Here is a 16,727-nt window from a genome sequence, read left to right as displayed (position 1 = left end):
AGCAACTCATAGTGCCCCATATGCGTGCTGAGATACACAGTCCATTACAGCATTTGCCCTTGAACAATGTATTCTACATAATTGACCATATTTCATAATTGCTGACAATTCAGTAATGTCTGTAAGGAGAAATGAATGGAATGAATACAAAATGTGTGTTCTTTTCTGCAAGGTCAGATTACCGGTTTAAGTCTTTGTAATTTATTGGTATTCCTTAAAATTTCAAACATTTTGGCCACATACAAACACTGGGCATTGGCTACATATTTCCTTCTAGAAATATTTTCTGAACTGTGTTGTTAACTTTAACAATTATAATGAATTAATTAATTGATTTGGTAATTATTAGGGATGAGCAAGCATGATCAATCAAGTATCGCAGGTGCTCGAGTCCACACCCTGCTTCTTTCGAAGATATTTTTCAGCCACTAAACATTCGGGGATTGCATGCCAATCAAAGTGATGCCATAGCCATGTTGGCTGCTGTAATTACTGCGATTGGCCAGCCTCATTGCATAATCTGGTTTAATATGAGACCTGGGGTTGCAAAGATCAGCACAGTGCAGTTTAGCAAGAGATGATGTAGGAAAGACAGCTTAGATTAGAGAAGGCATATAGGCAGAGTTTTGCACTCTTTAGTGTCGTTCATGTGGCACTAAAGGGTGTTTTTAGCCTGGTGTAATTTAATAGATAAATAATTTTAAAAAATGGCATGGCCCCCCCCTTAGTTTTGATAAACAGCTAAGGTAAAACAGATAGTTGCGAGTTGGTATTATTAGGCTGGGAAGACTCATGGTTATTGGTCCTTCCTAGTCTAAAATTGCAGCCAGCAGCTGCCTCAGAATTGGTACATCTATTAGTTGCACCAATTCTGGCGCTTAAAAAACGCACATGCATTTTTAGTGTGTTTCTGCTGAAATACTCATGTAAGTACTATATATCACTAAAGCTTTGTAAAGGCCAAATACCATGAATTTTCAAAAAACAAAGCAGCTTTGTTTAAAACATACCCAAAAAAGACAAAAACACATAGTCAAAACAACATAAAAACACATTACAAAAAATACAAAGAACTTAATTTACATAATAGGTACAGAAATGCTGCATAAATTTTGCAGCATCAAAAACTGACCAAAATCTCATTGTGGGCACACAGCTAAAGAGGATTAATTGATAGCAGAATCTCTGTCTCTATTGCTTAATGAAGCACTAAATACAAAAATTCACAACAATAAAGCAAACAAAAAACATCCCAGCGCTTCCTCCCTTAATCTCTTCCCTTTTCATTGATCATATTTTATTTCAAATTACATTTACAATTTAGACATATAGAGAAATTTTCTGTTTGACTTAGAAACTTGATTATGTACCCATTCTCTTTAGATACCGTCACACTAAGCAACATCGCTAGCAACATCGCTGCTGAGGCACAACTTGCTATCGATGTTGTTTAGTGTGACATCCAGCAACAACCTGGCCCCTGCTGTGAGGTCGTTGGTTGTTGCTGAATGTCCTGGACCATTTTTTAGTTGTTGCTCTCCCGCTGTGAAGCACACATCGCTGTGTGTGACAGCGACAGAGCAACAACTAAATGTGCAGGCAGCAGGGAGCCGGCTTCTGCGGACGCTGGTAACCACGGTAAACAGCGGGTAACCAAGAAGCCCTTCCCTTGGTTACCCGATATTTACCTTCGTTACCAGCGTCCGCCGCTCTCAGCTGTCAGTGCCGGCTCCCTGCTCTCTGCACACGTAGCCAGCGTACATGAAAAGAAGAAGATATAAGAGAGGAGTAAAGAAGGAGGTCTTGTGAGGATCTGAGGTTGCATGCAGGTAGGTACTGGGAAGCCAGTGAAGGGATTGGCAGATGAAGCCAGGGAATAGCGAAGGGAGAGGTGGATTAGTCGGGCCACAGAAGTTAGGATAAATTGGAATTGTGCAAGATTGTTGGAATGGAGGCCACAGAGCAAGAAGTTGCAGTAGTCAAGGCGGGAGATGATGAGGTCATGCACTAGTGGTTTTTGCTGAATCTTGGTTGAAAAAAGAAACAAATCCGGGAAATATTTATGAGTTGTAGTCGGCAGGAGTTGAAAAGGGCTTAGAGGGGCTTTACACGTTGCGACAACGCTTCCGAAATATCATCGGGGTCACGTCGTTAGTGACACACATCCGGTGCCGGTAGCGACATCACAACGTGTAAATCCTAGGTGCGACGATAAACGATCGCAAAATCGTCAAAAATCGGTGATCTGTGTAGCGTCATTCATTTTCATAATGTCGGGTCGACCGCAGTTACGATGTTGTTTGTCGCTCTTGCAGCTCCACACATCGCTGTGTGTAAACCCGCAGGAGAGACAAACATCACCTTACCTGCGTCCCGACGGCAATGCAGAAGGGAGAAGGTGGGCGGGATGTTATATCCCTCTCATCTCCGCCCCTCTGCTTCTTTGGCCGGCCAACTAGTGATGTCGCGGTGACCTCGCTGTGACGCCGAACGCGCCTCCCCCTTGAAGGAGGGGTAGTTCATCCATTCACAGCAACGTCGCCGAGCAGGTATGTGCGTGTGAAGCTGCCGTAGCGATAATGTTCGCTACGGCAGCAATCACCACATATCGCATGTGCGACAGGGGCAGGTATTATTGCGCTCGGCATCGCTAGCCGATGCTAGCGATGTCACAACGTGTAAAGCCCGCCTAAGATATGTGGCTTGAAGGATAGAGCAGAGTTGAGGGTTACTCAGAGGCAATGATCTTGCGAGACTGGGGAGAGTGAGCAGCCATCAACTTTGATAGATAGGCTTGCAGGAAGGGTTGAGAGAAGAGGAGGAAAGATAATGAATTCAGTTTTGTCCATGTTAACCTTTAAGAGTCACACAGAGAAGAAGGATGAAATAAGAGACAAACATTGTGGGATTTTGGTTATTATGGAGATGATGTCAGGTCCAGAGAGGTAGATCTGTGTATCATCAGCATAAAGATGATGCTGAAAACTGTGGGACTCTATGAACTGTCTCAGGCCGAAGGTGTAGATGAAGAACAGCAGTGGTCCAAGAATTGAACATTGGGGGACACCGACAGGTAGGGGGCAAGATAAGGAAGTCGTGTGATAGTGGGAGACACTGAAAGTTCAGTTGATTAGGTATGAAGAGATCCAAGATAGGACCAAGTCTGTGATGCCCAGAGACAAGAAAATCTCTAATAGGAAGGAATGGTCCACTGTGTCAAATGCAGAGAAAAGGTCCAAGAGGAGAAGGACAGACTAGTGTTGCTTGGCTTTGGCAGTTAGTAGGTAATTGGTAACTTTAGTTAGGGCAGTTTCATTGGAGTGATGCAGACAGAAGCCAGATTGTAACCAGTCAAAGAGGGAACAGGAGGAGTGGTGCAAGTACAGTTTAAGATGGACAAGCTATTGAGGCATAGGTGAGAAGTGATATGGGGCACTTGCTAGACACAGAGGATGGGTCAAAGGAGGGCTTTTTCAGAATGGGTGTGATCAAGGCATATTTAAAGCATGAAGGGAATACACCACTTGTTAGTGATAGGTTGAAGAAATGGAATAGGGTCGGGATGAGGACTGCTGCGAGGTTGGGGATGAGATGGGACGGGAGTGGGTCAAGTGCACAGGTGGTGAGATGTGATCTTAAAGCTGGGGTCACACATAGCGACGCAGCAGCGATCACGACGGGCTACCTGACCTTATCAGGATCGCTGCTGCATCGTTACATGGTCGCTGGTGAGTTGTCAAACAGGCAGATCTCACCAGTGACCAGTGACCAGCCCCCAGGCAGCAGCGACGCATGGAAGCGATGCTGCGCTTGGTAACTAAGGTAAATATCGGGTAAGCAAGGAAAGCACTTCTCTTGGTTACCCGATATTTACCTTAGTTACTAGCGTCCACCACTCTCACGCTGCCAGTGCCAGCTCCCTGTTCCCTGCACTCCTAGCCAGAGTACACATCAGGTTAATTACCCGATGTGTACTCCAGCTACGTGTGCAGGGAGCAGGGAGCCGGCACTGGCAGCGTGAGAGCACACCGCTTAGCGCTGGCTCCCTGCACTCCTAGCCAGAGTACACATCGGGTTAATTACCCAATGTGTACTCCAGCTACGTGTGCAGGGAGCAGGGAGCCGGCACTGGCAACGTGAGAACGGCGGACGCTAGTAACCAAGGTAAATATCGGATAACCAAGGAAAGGGCTTCCCTTGGTTACCCGATGTTTACCTTAGTTACAGCTTACCGCAGGCTGCCAGAAGCCGTCTCCCTGCTCCCTGTTCGCTTCAGTTCGTCGCTCTCTCGCTGTCACACACAGCGATGTGTGCTTCACAGCGGGAGAGCAATATTCAAAAAATGAAGCAGGACATTCAGCAACGTCCGGTGACCTCACAGCAGGGGCCAGGTCGTTGCTGGATGTCACACACAGCGACAGCGACGGGACGTCACTGCTACGTCACAGAAAATGGTGACTTAGCAGCGACGTCGTTGTCACCGTCACTGTGTGTGAGAGTAGAGTGCAAAGATGATCTTCTGTCATGGTAGAAAAGCTTTATTTGGAGGAAGAGGGCTGAGTAGTTATGAGGAGGGGCTGTGGGGATTGTGGGCCAAAGCTTGTTCTTAAATTATTAATCAATCAAGAGACAAAGTCGTCAGCTGAGATAATCGGAGAAGGAGAGGTGGTGGTGGTGGATAGAGGAGAGAATTGAAAGTGTTGAATAGTTGATTATCACACGTTTCCTCCAGTCATGTCCATTTATTCTATAAAATGCTGTTTACTAAGCAAATTTTAGAGTAATATTATAACATTTTATTTAATTATAATTATTTTATTTAGATATACTGAATACGTAAAAAAAGCTAAATATGTAATCCGTATAACAAATAGGAAGACTGCGTCATAATCAGTTAAAAACTGCCAACTTTGGAATTTTATGGCTACATAAACAGCGTTAAAACCAATGGCAGCATTCAGTTGTTCAAGAGTCTTGCAAGTCTTAAACTTTGGTAAAAAGGTTTTTGTTGAATATAACATCCAACACTCAAACAGTTTGTGGATGGTGCAGGAATGATTCTGATATAGTCTATTAAATGTGTGGTTGTTTTTCAATACCCAAACAAAGTAGCAAACATGAATGTTAAATTGTATTTTCTTCATATCCACCTGAACTACTTCCCCTCCAATCTTGGAGCTATGAGTAAAGAACAAGGAGAACACTTTCACCAAGACATTGACACTGTGCAGATAAAAAAATGGAGAATGACATTGTGATTAATTAGTGTTAGTGCCCCAGTGTTTTAGGAGTTGGTGGGAGTGCAGAAATCAGAGCTCTGTGCCCTTGGCATTAAAGAAAAAAATGTGTTTGCATATTACAGTTACAACTGTATTGAATGACCATTAAAAAACAATGATGATAGATAGATAGATACATTTTACGTAGAAATTAAAATAATAGGTAAAATCATTCACAGGAAAGAGTAAAGGATATGCTAAATATGTTTTTCTAGATGTCAGACTTCAGGTGATTGCAGTAAATATCTTTAAGTGATGTACTCTAAATAATCAAGTCTTTTTTAAAAGGATGAAATATAACTTTGTGATGTTCTTTTTTCTTTCAAGGTCATGGATTATATGGGACATTTGAAATGTTGTCCTCTTGGAGGAAAACAAGAGAAGATCAACACGTAAAAGAGAGGACAGCTGTTGTATATGCAGACACCATGATTTCCTTCTCTCTCACCACTGCCATGTATTTAGTCACCTTTGGGATTGGCGCTAGTCCCTTCACGAACATTGAAGCTGCCAGGATATTTTGTCGCAATTCATGTATAGCAATCCTCTTCAACTACCTCTACGTACTATCATTCTATGGCTCTAGCCTTGTGTTTACTGGGTACATTGAAAATAATTACCAGCATAGTATTTTCTGCAGAAAGGTGCCAAAGCCTGAAATCCTACAGGTTAAGTCATTGTGGTACAGGTTTCTCATGACTGCAAAATTTAGTGAAGACACTGCGGACTCTGAAGAAACAAATTCTTACGAAAGTCATCTTTTGGTTTGCTTCCTCAGACGCTATTATTGTGACTGGATAACAAATACTTATGTAAAACCTTTTGTAGTTCTCTTTTACCTTGTTTATATTTCCTTTGCCTTAATGGGCTACCTGCAGGTCAATGAAGGGTCTGACCTGAGTAACATTGTAGCAACTGAAACGCGAACAATAACTTACACAAGCATTCAACAAAAGTATTTTAGTAACTATAGTCCAGTTATTGGCTTTTACATCTATGAGTCTATCGAATACTGGAATACAAGTGTTCAGGAAGATGTTCTTGAGTACACAAAAGGTTTTGTGAGAATATCCTGGATTGAGAGCTACTTAAGTTATCTCAGAAAACTTAACATGTCTACTGGATTACCCAAAAAGAACTTTACAGATATACTACGGTATTCTTTTCTTAAGAATCCACGTTATGCACATTTTTCTGAAGACATTATTATACCCAAAAAATACAACAATGAAGTTGACGTGGTGGCCTCTAGGATGTTCTTGATTGCCAAGACCATGGAAACAAACAGGGAAGAACTTTATGATCTCCTCGAAACTTTAAGAAAACTTTCTCTAACATCCAAAGTAAAATTCATTGTCTTCAATCCATCTTTTGTCTACATGGATAGATATGCTTCTTCAGTAGGAGCTCCATTGCAGAACTCCTGCATAAGTGCTTTGTTCCTGCTTTTTTTCTCTGCATTTCTTGTTGCAAGCTCTATCATCAACATTTGGATTACTCTAACTGTGGCCTCTGTGGAGTTTGGAGTCATTGGATTCATGACTTTATGGAAAGTTGAATTGGACTGTATATCAGTACTTTGTCTTACCTATGGAATTAATTACACTATAGACAACTGTGCACCACTGATATCCACTTTTATTTTAGGAAAGGAATTTACAAGAACTAAATGGGTAAAAAATTCATTGGAAGTACACGGGGTAGCCATTTTACAGAGTTACCTCTGTTACACTGTTGGTCTGATCCCTCTTGCAGCTGTGCCTTCAAATTTGACCCGTACACTGTTCAGGTGCTTGTTTTTAATAGCATTTGTCACATTCTTTCATTGCTTTGCCATTTTACCAGTTATGCTTACTTTTGTCCCACCTTCAAAGAAGAAAAGGAAAGAAAAGAAGACACAAGAAAATCGGGAAGAGATAGAGTGTGTTGAAATGGTGGACCTAGACAGCACCAGAGTGGTTGACCAAATTACAACTGTCTGATAAATATTTTTTTTCTCTGTATGTTTTGTTTCACCCTAGGTCTTACTAAAAGAATGTTTTAATAGAACTTTTGAACAGTATGGGGAAGAAATATTAAAACATATATCCAATACAATCCTATTGATGGATGACCCACAAACGTACATTTAGCCTCAGTAAAATAAGTGACAGAAATACAGATACCGTATATAATATCTATATTATATGGTTACAAGATGTGGTAGTCTATGTATGTCCAAGTAACACTGTAGATCCTTGTTTTTATATATATATATATATATATATATATATATATATATATATATACATATATATATACAGAAATATACTTTGTTTTTTATATTGAAGGACACATACTGTATATATTTATATATAATATATATATATATATAAATATACGGATGTGCCTATATGTACTTATATGTAGGTGTATATATATTTTTATATATATATATATATATATATATATGTATATATATATATATACATATATACATATATATATATATATATATATATATATACATATCCTTTAATATTAAAAAGAAAAAAATTGGGACATAATACAGGAGAGTACAGAACAAAGTCTGAGTTTGCATCACTTAAGTGTTAAAGCAGGAAATGCTATTTATATGCTGCTTTTAAGGCTGTTACTGTTGCTGAGTCCAAACGCCTACAAAGTTCAATTGTTAATATAAAGTTACGTGACCCCACCAATTTTCCAGCACTTTTTGTGAACTTATCTCAGATTTTAAATTGCAAGATATATTCTTGTATCTGATTTATTTTAAGCTAGTATATATATTTTATATTGTACAAAATATTCAACAATGCATTCGTTCTTAATTAAAACACTATACAGTTACTGTCTATGAAAAATGCAAAATGTATAATTCATTGTACAGAACGTCTTCATGTACGTTTGAAGGGATTGCTAAATAGGATGAATCAGAAAAACAAACATTTTTTAATTATAAGGATTTTCATCAGAAGTTGTTTTTTTTTTAAGTAGAGAGACAAAAGTCTATTTCCATGTCTCTCACAATTTAATATTATAATGAAGCGATTTGTCAACATACCATATACATCACTTATTTCCCATGAATAGACTATGGCAATTATGCTAAACTTCATATTTATAATATTCCTGTGACACTTTTTTACATGTGTGAATGTTTTGAAAGAAGTAGGTAGACATACAAGTCCCAATTCATCAAAAGAAAGATATATAATATAATATATATATTGGATAAAAAAATTTGTAGAATTGAATAAAACAGAGCATTTCCAGGACTATGGAAGAAAAATTATGTGCTTTTCCTACTTGTTTTGAACTGAATCTCAGCCCTACTGGTGGATCATTTTTTTTTAATTCTACAAAAAAAATTTTTGGGAATGTTTTATCCAATAAACAGCTGGATATCCCTGTCTTTTCCTATTGCTCCCGGAGGAGTGTTTTTTCATCCCAGCCAAGAGTTTGCTGGTTGATTCAATATCCATAAGTGGAATTGCACATTCTTCTTTTTCCCAATTCATCAAAGCTTCTATGCCAAAAAAAGTAGAGTAAAAGCTTTCAAAGCTGTGGTATTTTTTACTCCAAAAATCTTACTCCAATTGGGCATGTGCCTCTTAATGAATCAGGAGAATGTAATTTTTATATTCCTCCTTATCAAGAAAAGCAAGAAAGTTGCCTATTTTGATAAATCGAGCCCTCAGCATTTACAGGTATTTACATTATTGGCTGTTTTTCTTATAAGAAACTGGCAGGTCAAAAAATGTTTTTTTTACCCAACTCCACATTCATCAACATTATCATTTTATGTAACTGTCAAAGTCATGCTGATTGACAGTCAGTGACTCGCAATTAGGTAGCAGGGAACTGACTGTCAATCAGCATGACACCGGCAATAACATTCCGTCAACAGAAAAGAGCTGAAAAAAGGACGCTGCTCTGTTGACGTGACGTCAGAAGAAGCCCCTGGGAACAACAGGCAAGTAATTAGCAATTAGCTATTAGTTGTTAGGCCCTAAGCATGAAAATTAAATAGTCCAGGACACCCATTTTAACTCATCAACCTCAATCTCAAAACATTTTAATTACACATATATTTTAAAATAAAGAAATAGGCATACATTTGGTGCAATATTTTTTAGGACTTAATATCTGAGCCAAAATTAGATCCTAGAAATTGTTTATAAATTATTTATTTTCTTATCATAACACTAAATATTAAATATATTCTTGTCCAGAGGCGTTTGGATTCAGAAGTAGAAATAATTACTACTAGTACTTTGATGTAGCATTCATTCATTTAATTGTATAATTATTTGGTTTGTTCAGCTGTTTTGTGTTTTTTTAATATTTAAAGTAATTCCATCACTGGCACTAAATCCTTTGTATTGTATCAGCTATCATTGTATCATCGTGTTTTCTTTTGAAAAGGTCCAGAGTTGCACAAGCTCAGGGATCTTGCACAAATGCCCTTTGAAAACTGACGCCTTTAAAGTCTCAATAATGCAGAAATAAAAAAATCATACATGCATTCACTGGCTCAGTTTTTATTTACACAGAAGAACATACAATAAACAAAAATATAAATGCAACACTTGTTTTTTCTCCCATTTTTTATGAGCTGAAGTCTAAATCTAAGACTTTTCTATGTACACAAAAGTTTTTTTTCTCTCAAATATTGCTCACAAATTTGTCTAAGGCCTCTGCCACACTCACGTGAAATTCACGCACGTGCCGAGAGACACGTATTTCCCCTGCGTGTTGCGTGCAGGTAAGTACGTGTCTCTGGTACGTGCGTGACACGTGTGTTCTACGTGTGCTATCCGCGATAGCACACGTAGAACCGGTAATTAACATACTCACCTGGTCCTTCCTGATGTCCGCGCTGCTGTCTGTGGTGCTGATCCTCGGTCTCCAGCCCTCCTGTCTCCCCACTGCTGCTGCTGCCAGGCAGTGAACTGAATATTCAATGAGATTAATGAGCGGCGGTCAGCAGCAAGAGGCAGCAGCAGCAGAGACAGGAGGTCTGGAGAAGGTGAGTTAATGTTTTGTTTTTTTTCCACTGACACGTGTGTTTTCTCCGGCGCGTGTCACACGGGACCGAATCCACACTACACTCGTGTGACACCCGTGCTGCGGGAGAAAACACTGACATGTCAGCGCTTTGAAAAACGCACACACGTACAAACGCACACGGACACACGTTCCGTGTGGTTTTACGTGTGTGTGCCTGCTACAATAGGGTAGCATTGCTGAACATGTCTCCGTGCTGCCGGTACGTGTAAAAAATGACAAACACATACCGGCGGCACGGATGTGTGTCGCAGGCCTAAATCTGTGTTAGTGAGCACTTGCCGAGAAAATCCATCCACCTCACAAGTGGGGCATATCAAGATGCTGATTAGACAGCATGATTATTACACAGGTGTGCCTTTGGCTGGCCACAATAAAAGGCCACTCTAAAATGAGCAGTTGTATAAAAGTGGAAGGTTTTGCGGGGGGTGGGGGAGGTCAGAAAAACAGTTAGCACCTGGTGTAACCAAAATGTTTCTCAATTAAACACATCTTTTGCCTTGAGTTGATCAGGTTGTTGATTGTGGCCTGTGAAATGTTGGTCCACTCCTTTTAAATGGCTGTGCAAAGCAAAGGTGCTGGATATTGGCAGGAACTTGAGCGCACAGGTTGTATACATGTCCGGTAAGAATCCTGGCCATGTAAGACCTGGGATGGTTTCAGCTTCAAGAAATTGTGAACAGATCCTTGCCAAAAGGGGCCATGTATTATCATGCTGCAACATGAAGTGATGGCCGTGGATGAATGGGCCTTAAGGTATTTCTGTGCATTCAAAATAGCATCAACAAAATGCACCGGTGTTCGTTATCCACAACATATGCCTGCCCATATCATAACCCCACAATCATTAATTGGCCACTCAATTCATAACGTTGACATCAGCCTTTTGTTGTTGCCAGCCTATTGCACACCGCTGCAATAATCGTGCTGGCTAACAATCATCTTGATATGCCACACCTGTGAGGTGGATGAACTCTCTCGGCAATGCAGAAGCGATCACTAACTCAGATTTAGACAAATTTGTGAACAATAGCTAAAGGAAAAAGGCATTTTGTGTACATAGAAAAAGTCTTACATCTTTGAGTTCAGCTCATGAAAAATGGGAGCAAAAACAAGTGTTGTGTTTATATCTTTGATCCGTGTAGTTTGATTTTTAGGAACACTGATCCTTTATGTCAGGACTAGAGATGAGCGAACCGGTCGAGGTTCGGCTCGAGTTCGGTTCGCCGAACGGAGGTCTTGTTCGAGTTCGGTTCGGCGAACTGCTCGAACCGCATAGGAAACAAAGGGAGGCAATCACAAACACATAAAAACACCTAGAAAACACCCTCAAAGGTGTCCAAAACGTAACAAACAACTCAGAACACAACACAAACACATGGGAAAGTGACAAGAACAAATTCTCATGCTTAAACAAAACAGCGTTACAAGGAAAAGAGGATGAGACACAGATATAGGCATGGCACGCCCTTCTAAAATCATGTAAAACAATGCAAGATGACTCAAAGCGGAGTCTCCCTTTTTTCCAAAAATTGGGCCACACAGACACACACCCCTTCAGTGGCAGCACTTGTGCCCCAGACGTACACTTCACAGGTAGATTTGCATCAAGCACATTCTAAAATACGCCATCCTTAACCGTCCCCAGGATGACACCGGGGTAGGTAGCAAAGTCTTTGCTGATCCCAGATCTGTTCATCTTGGCTCCTTTTAAAAAACACAGCAAGGGTTACTCCAAGCGGAGACTCCCTTTTTTCCAAAAATTGGGCCACACAGACACCCACCCCTTCAGTGGCAGCACTTGTGCCCCAGTTGTACACTTCGCAGGTAGATTTGCATCAAGCACATTCAAAAATACGCCATACTTAACCGTCCCAGGATGACACCAGGGTAGGTAGCAAAGTCTTTGCTGAACCATGAATTGTTCATCTTGGCTCCTTTTAAAAAACACAGCAAGCAAGGATTACTCCAAGCGGAGTCTCCCTTTTTTCCAAAAATTGGGCCACACAGACACTCCATTAGTGTGAGCACTTGTGCCCTAGTTGCAAACAGGATGTTTTGATTTGCATCAAGCACATTCCAAATCCACAAGCATTTACTCTCCCCAGGATGACACAGGGGTAGTAAATTCCTTGTAGATCCATGACTTGTTCATTTTGATGAACGTTAGTCTGTCCACATTGTCACTGGACAGACGCGTGCGCTTATCTGTCAGCACACACCCAGCAGCACTGAAGACACGTTCAGAGACAACTCTGGCAGCTGGACACGACAAAATCTCCAAGGCTTATGTGGAGATCTCTGGCCATTTTTCAAGATTTGAAGCCCAAAATGAGCAAGGCTCTATTTGCAAAGTCATGGCATCGATGTTCATTTGGAGATACTCCTGTATCATCCTCTCCAGCCGTTGACTATGTGTCAGACTTGTTGTCTCTGGTGGCCTTGCAAAGGATGGTCAAAAAAATTATGAAAAGATTCAATAAAATTGCTGTTAGCAGCACCAGATACAGTGCTGCTGCTACGGGTAGACTGTTGAAGATGACGAGACCGTCCCAGGTTTGTCAAATTACAACTGGTAGATTCACTCCCTGCACCACGGTTGTTTGCTGGAAAAGCCGAGTTAAGATCGAGTAACAGCTTTTGCTGATATTCCTGCATATGTGCGTCCCTTTCTATGGCTGGAATTATGTCACAAAATTTGGACTTGTACCGGGGATCTAATAGTGTGGCAAGCCAGTACTCATCATCACTTCTAATTTTTACAATATGAGGGTCATGTTGGAGGTAGTGCAGCAAGAAGGCGCTCATGTGTCTTGCGCAGCCATACGGACCAAGTCCACGCTGTGTTTCTGGCATAGAGGTGCTAACCGTTCTTTCTTCCTCTGACATCTCCCCCCAACCTCTTTCAACTGAAATTTGACCAAGGTCTCCCTCTTCCGCTGAGTCTTCCATGTCCATGGACAGTTCGTCCTCCATTTCTTCATGTTCTCTTGCACCTTCCTCAACATTTTGCCAGCTACCATGTGCCTTTGTTGATCCCTGTCCCTCATGGTCCCATGCCTGCCGCGTTGGTGATGATGAGCATCTGTACCTTGCTGACGTTGTTGTCTCTTGCGCATATGAATCCTCCTGTAGTTCCTCCCATTCCTGTTGTCCCACCCCCTGACTCCAAATAGTGTTTAGCGTGTGCTCCAGCATGTAAATGACTGGAATTGTCATGCTGATAATGGCATTGTCAGCGCTAAACATATTCGTCGCCATGTCGAAACTGTGCAGAAGGGTGCATAGGTCCTTGATCTGAGACCACTCCATCAGGGTGATCTGCCCCACCTCTGCATCTCGTTGGCCCAGGCTGTACGTCATGACGTATTGCACCAGGGCTCAACGGTGTTGCCACAGTCGCTGTAACATGAGGAGAGTCGAATTCCAGCGTGTCGGCACATCGCATTTCAGGCGATGAACCGGCAGGCCGAAAGACTTCTGGAGCGATGCAAGTCGCTCAGCTGCGGTGGTTGAACGGCGGACGCAAGCAGACAGTTTTCGTGCCCTGTTCAGAAGGCCATCTAGGCCGGGATAGTGTGTTAAAAATTGCTGGACAACAGGGTTCAACACGTGAGCCATACAAGGCATGTGTGTCACCTTGCCCAGGCAAAGGGCCGCACCCAGGTTTGCAGCATTGTCGCACACGGCCTTACCAGGCTGCGGGTTGAGTGGAGACAACCATTTACCAAACTCAGTCTCCAGAGCTGCCCACAACTCAGCCGCTGTATGACTCTTATTTCCAAGACAGTTCAAACTAAATACCACCTGACTCCGTTGCGCTCTTCTGCCAGCATAGTAATGAGGGGTGCGTGATTCCTTCGGCGCATTTAGAACGCTGGTGGCCTGACCAGGCAGGTTTGGGGCAGGGGTGGAGGACCCAGACGAGGTGGAGGAGGCAGAAGCAGTGGAGAAACTTGGACAGACAGAGGATTGACACACAAGTCATGGGGAACGAAAAGACTTGTGCAGCAGACCCTTCACCATCTATCACCATAGTTACCCAGTGCCCAGTCAGCGACATGTAACGTCCCTGTCCATGCTTACTGGTCCAAGTATCGATGGTGAAATGCACCCGTTCACACACAGAGTTTCTCAAGGAAGCGGTGATGTTGTGTGCGATATGCTGGTGTAGCGCAGGCACACCTTTCTTAGAGAAGTAGTGGTGACTGGGTATCTGGTACTGGGGCTCAGCGACAGACATAAGGTCTCTAAAATCCTGTGTGTCCACCAGGCGGAAAGGCAGCATTTCGGTAGCCAAGAGCTTACAGAGGGATAAATTCTACCTCTTAGCTTTGTCATGGGTCGCAGGAAATGGTCTTTTATTTGTCCACATCTGAGGGACAGAGATCTGGCTGCTGTGTGTAGACGGTGGTGAGTAGGGTGTCCCTGACAAAAAGCAGGTTTGTGAGGAAAGTGCAGGCGTAGACATGATGTTGCCTTCATCCAACGTTGATGCTATCGATGTCTGAGAGAGCTGTACACACGCACTTGTTTCCCCTTCCAAACCAACTGACAACCTAACAAGCAAACTGCCTGTTGCGGTTACAGTGGTGGAAGTTGTGCGTGGAAAAACAGGTGTGACAGCTGTCCCCACAGTCCTAGAAGATGAAGAGCGCGCGGATGCACTGGAAGGGGCAGGCGGTGGATGGTCCGCTCCGCTAAGCCGCATTGCAGCACGGTGAGCTTCCCACTGGGACATATGATATTTATTCATGTGACGATTCATGGAAGAAGTTAACAAACTGCTGAGGTTTTGCCCTCTACCAACAGAATCACGACAAATTTTACATATCACATGATTTGGGCGATCTTTTGCTATGTCAAAAAAGCACCAGGCTAGGCAAGGCTTAGAAGGCATGCGACCTGCTGAGCCACCCCGACTAGTGCTCAGAGGCAGAGTGGTGGCTGAGGATGCAGTTGTAGACATGCTACCAGTACTCCTCCTCTGTCCAGGAAGGCGCAAGGTAACTTCGTCGTCAGTAGCATCCTCCTCCACCGCCTCTATTGACCTCCTCGAGTGCCTGACTGTGGGTTGACAGTAGGTGGGATCTAGAAGTTCCTCATCAAGCATTGTGTTTGCACTCCCCTCCCCCTCAGACTGAGCCTCTTCCTGCCCTAAACAAATATTTAAGTTGTCATCCCAATCTGGTATCTGCGTCTCATCATCATCAGTATGTTCCTCATTGTCTATTACAACAGGTGTTTCAGTTTGTGAATTAGGGTCAACACTATGCTCATGAACTTGGTCATCAGGCCTGAATCTGAGTCACAAAGGTTCTGGGCATCACTGCAGACCATTTCCTGGTCTGTACTCACTTTAGCTTGGGAGCAGACCTCTGTTTCCCAGGCTATAGTGTGACTAAACATCTCTGCAGACTCAGCCATCTCTGTTCCACCATACTGTGCAGGGCGGATGGAGACTTGAGAGCTGGGAGAAAGCAAGTGTGATTGTGATGACAACTCAGAGGACTGGTCTTTTTTGGATGCGGTAGTTGAGGTGGCGGAGAGGGCACTTGTTGGACCACTTGAGATCCATTCAAGCATTTTCTTTTTTTTGGCCATTATCTACCTTTGTTCCAGTTGTTCGTGTCCGTAAAAAAGGGAGCACATCGGATTGTCCACGGTAAGTAGTAGACATCTTACTTTTGCTGGAAGATGGTCTATCTTCAGCAAATGTTAATGGAGCTTTGCCACCTTCCCCACGGACAAACCCTTTTTCCCCTTTTCCGATACGCCTATTCCCCTTTCCACCAGCATCTGTCATTTTGCCACTCATTTTGATTGCGACAAAATTGTGCACTTAAAATGTGGTAGTAAAAATTGAGAGGTGGTGTAGATTGCAGCGATGGTCTAGCTATATTGACAGCAGAATAAACAACAATAACTATCCCTGACAATGCAACTACGGCCCTTAAACTGGCAGCACAGTTTGCTATTAGAATTGCTTAGTAACAATGAGCTTGAGTGTGCAATGCAGAGGTGCTGCAAATATCTTTGCACCAGTGGGACAATAATGAAGTTCAACAGCCACTTTTAGGATGCCACTAAGTTTCCTCAGTGTTTGCTAGTATAATGGCTTAGTAAAAATGAGTTTGAGTGTACAATGCAAAGGTGCTGCAAATATCTTTGCACCAGTGGGATAATGATGAAGTCGAAAAGCCACTTTTAGGATGCCACTAAGTTTCCTCAGTGTTTGCTAGTATAATAGCTTAGTAAAAATGAGCTTGAGTGTGCAATGCAGAGGTGCTGCAAATAAATTTGCACTAGTGGGACAATAATGAAGTCCAACAGCCACTTTTAGGATGCCACTAAGTTTCCTCAGTGTTTGCTAGTATAATG

The 16,727-nt window shown here is 42.3% G+C and overlaps 1 protein-coding gene across 2 annotated transcripts in view; it reads left to right on the top strand.

The window, feature by feature from the left end:
- PTCHD1 (patched domain containing 1) overlaps nt 1-7,707 on the top strand; it is a 274,943-nt gene extending 267,236 nt beyond the window's left edge. For both annotated transcript variants that reach the window (XM_075335404.1, XM_075335403.1), the window contains exon 4: nt 5,607-7,707. In XM_075335404.1, the coding sequence (XP_075191519.1) occupies nt 5,607-7,261 (1,655 nt within the window). In that variant the 3' untranslated portion in view covers nt 7,262-7,707. The remainder of the gene's footprint in view (nt 1-5,606) is intronic.
- Nucleotides 7,708-16,727: the final 9,020 nt, after the last annotated feature.

The sequence above is a fragment of the Anomaloglossus baeobatrachus genome, chromosome 2 (assembly GCF_048569485.1).
Source record: "Anomaloglossus baeobatrachus isolate aAnoBae1 chromosome 2, aAnoBae1.hap1, whole genome shotgun sequence".
In the NCBI taxonomy this organism is placed as follows: Eukaryota; Metazoa; Chordata; class Amphibia; order Anura; family Aromobatidae; genus Anomaloglossus; species Anomaloglossus baeobatrachus.
Note: the sequence above shows the minus strand (reverse complement) of the source record. Positions and strands in the feature narration are given on the sequence as shown.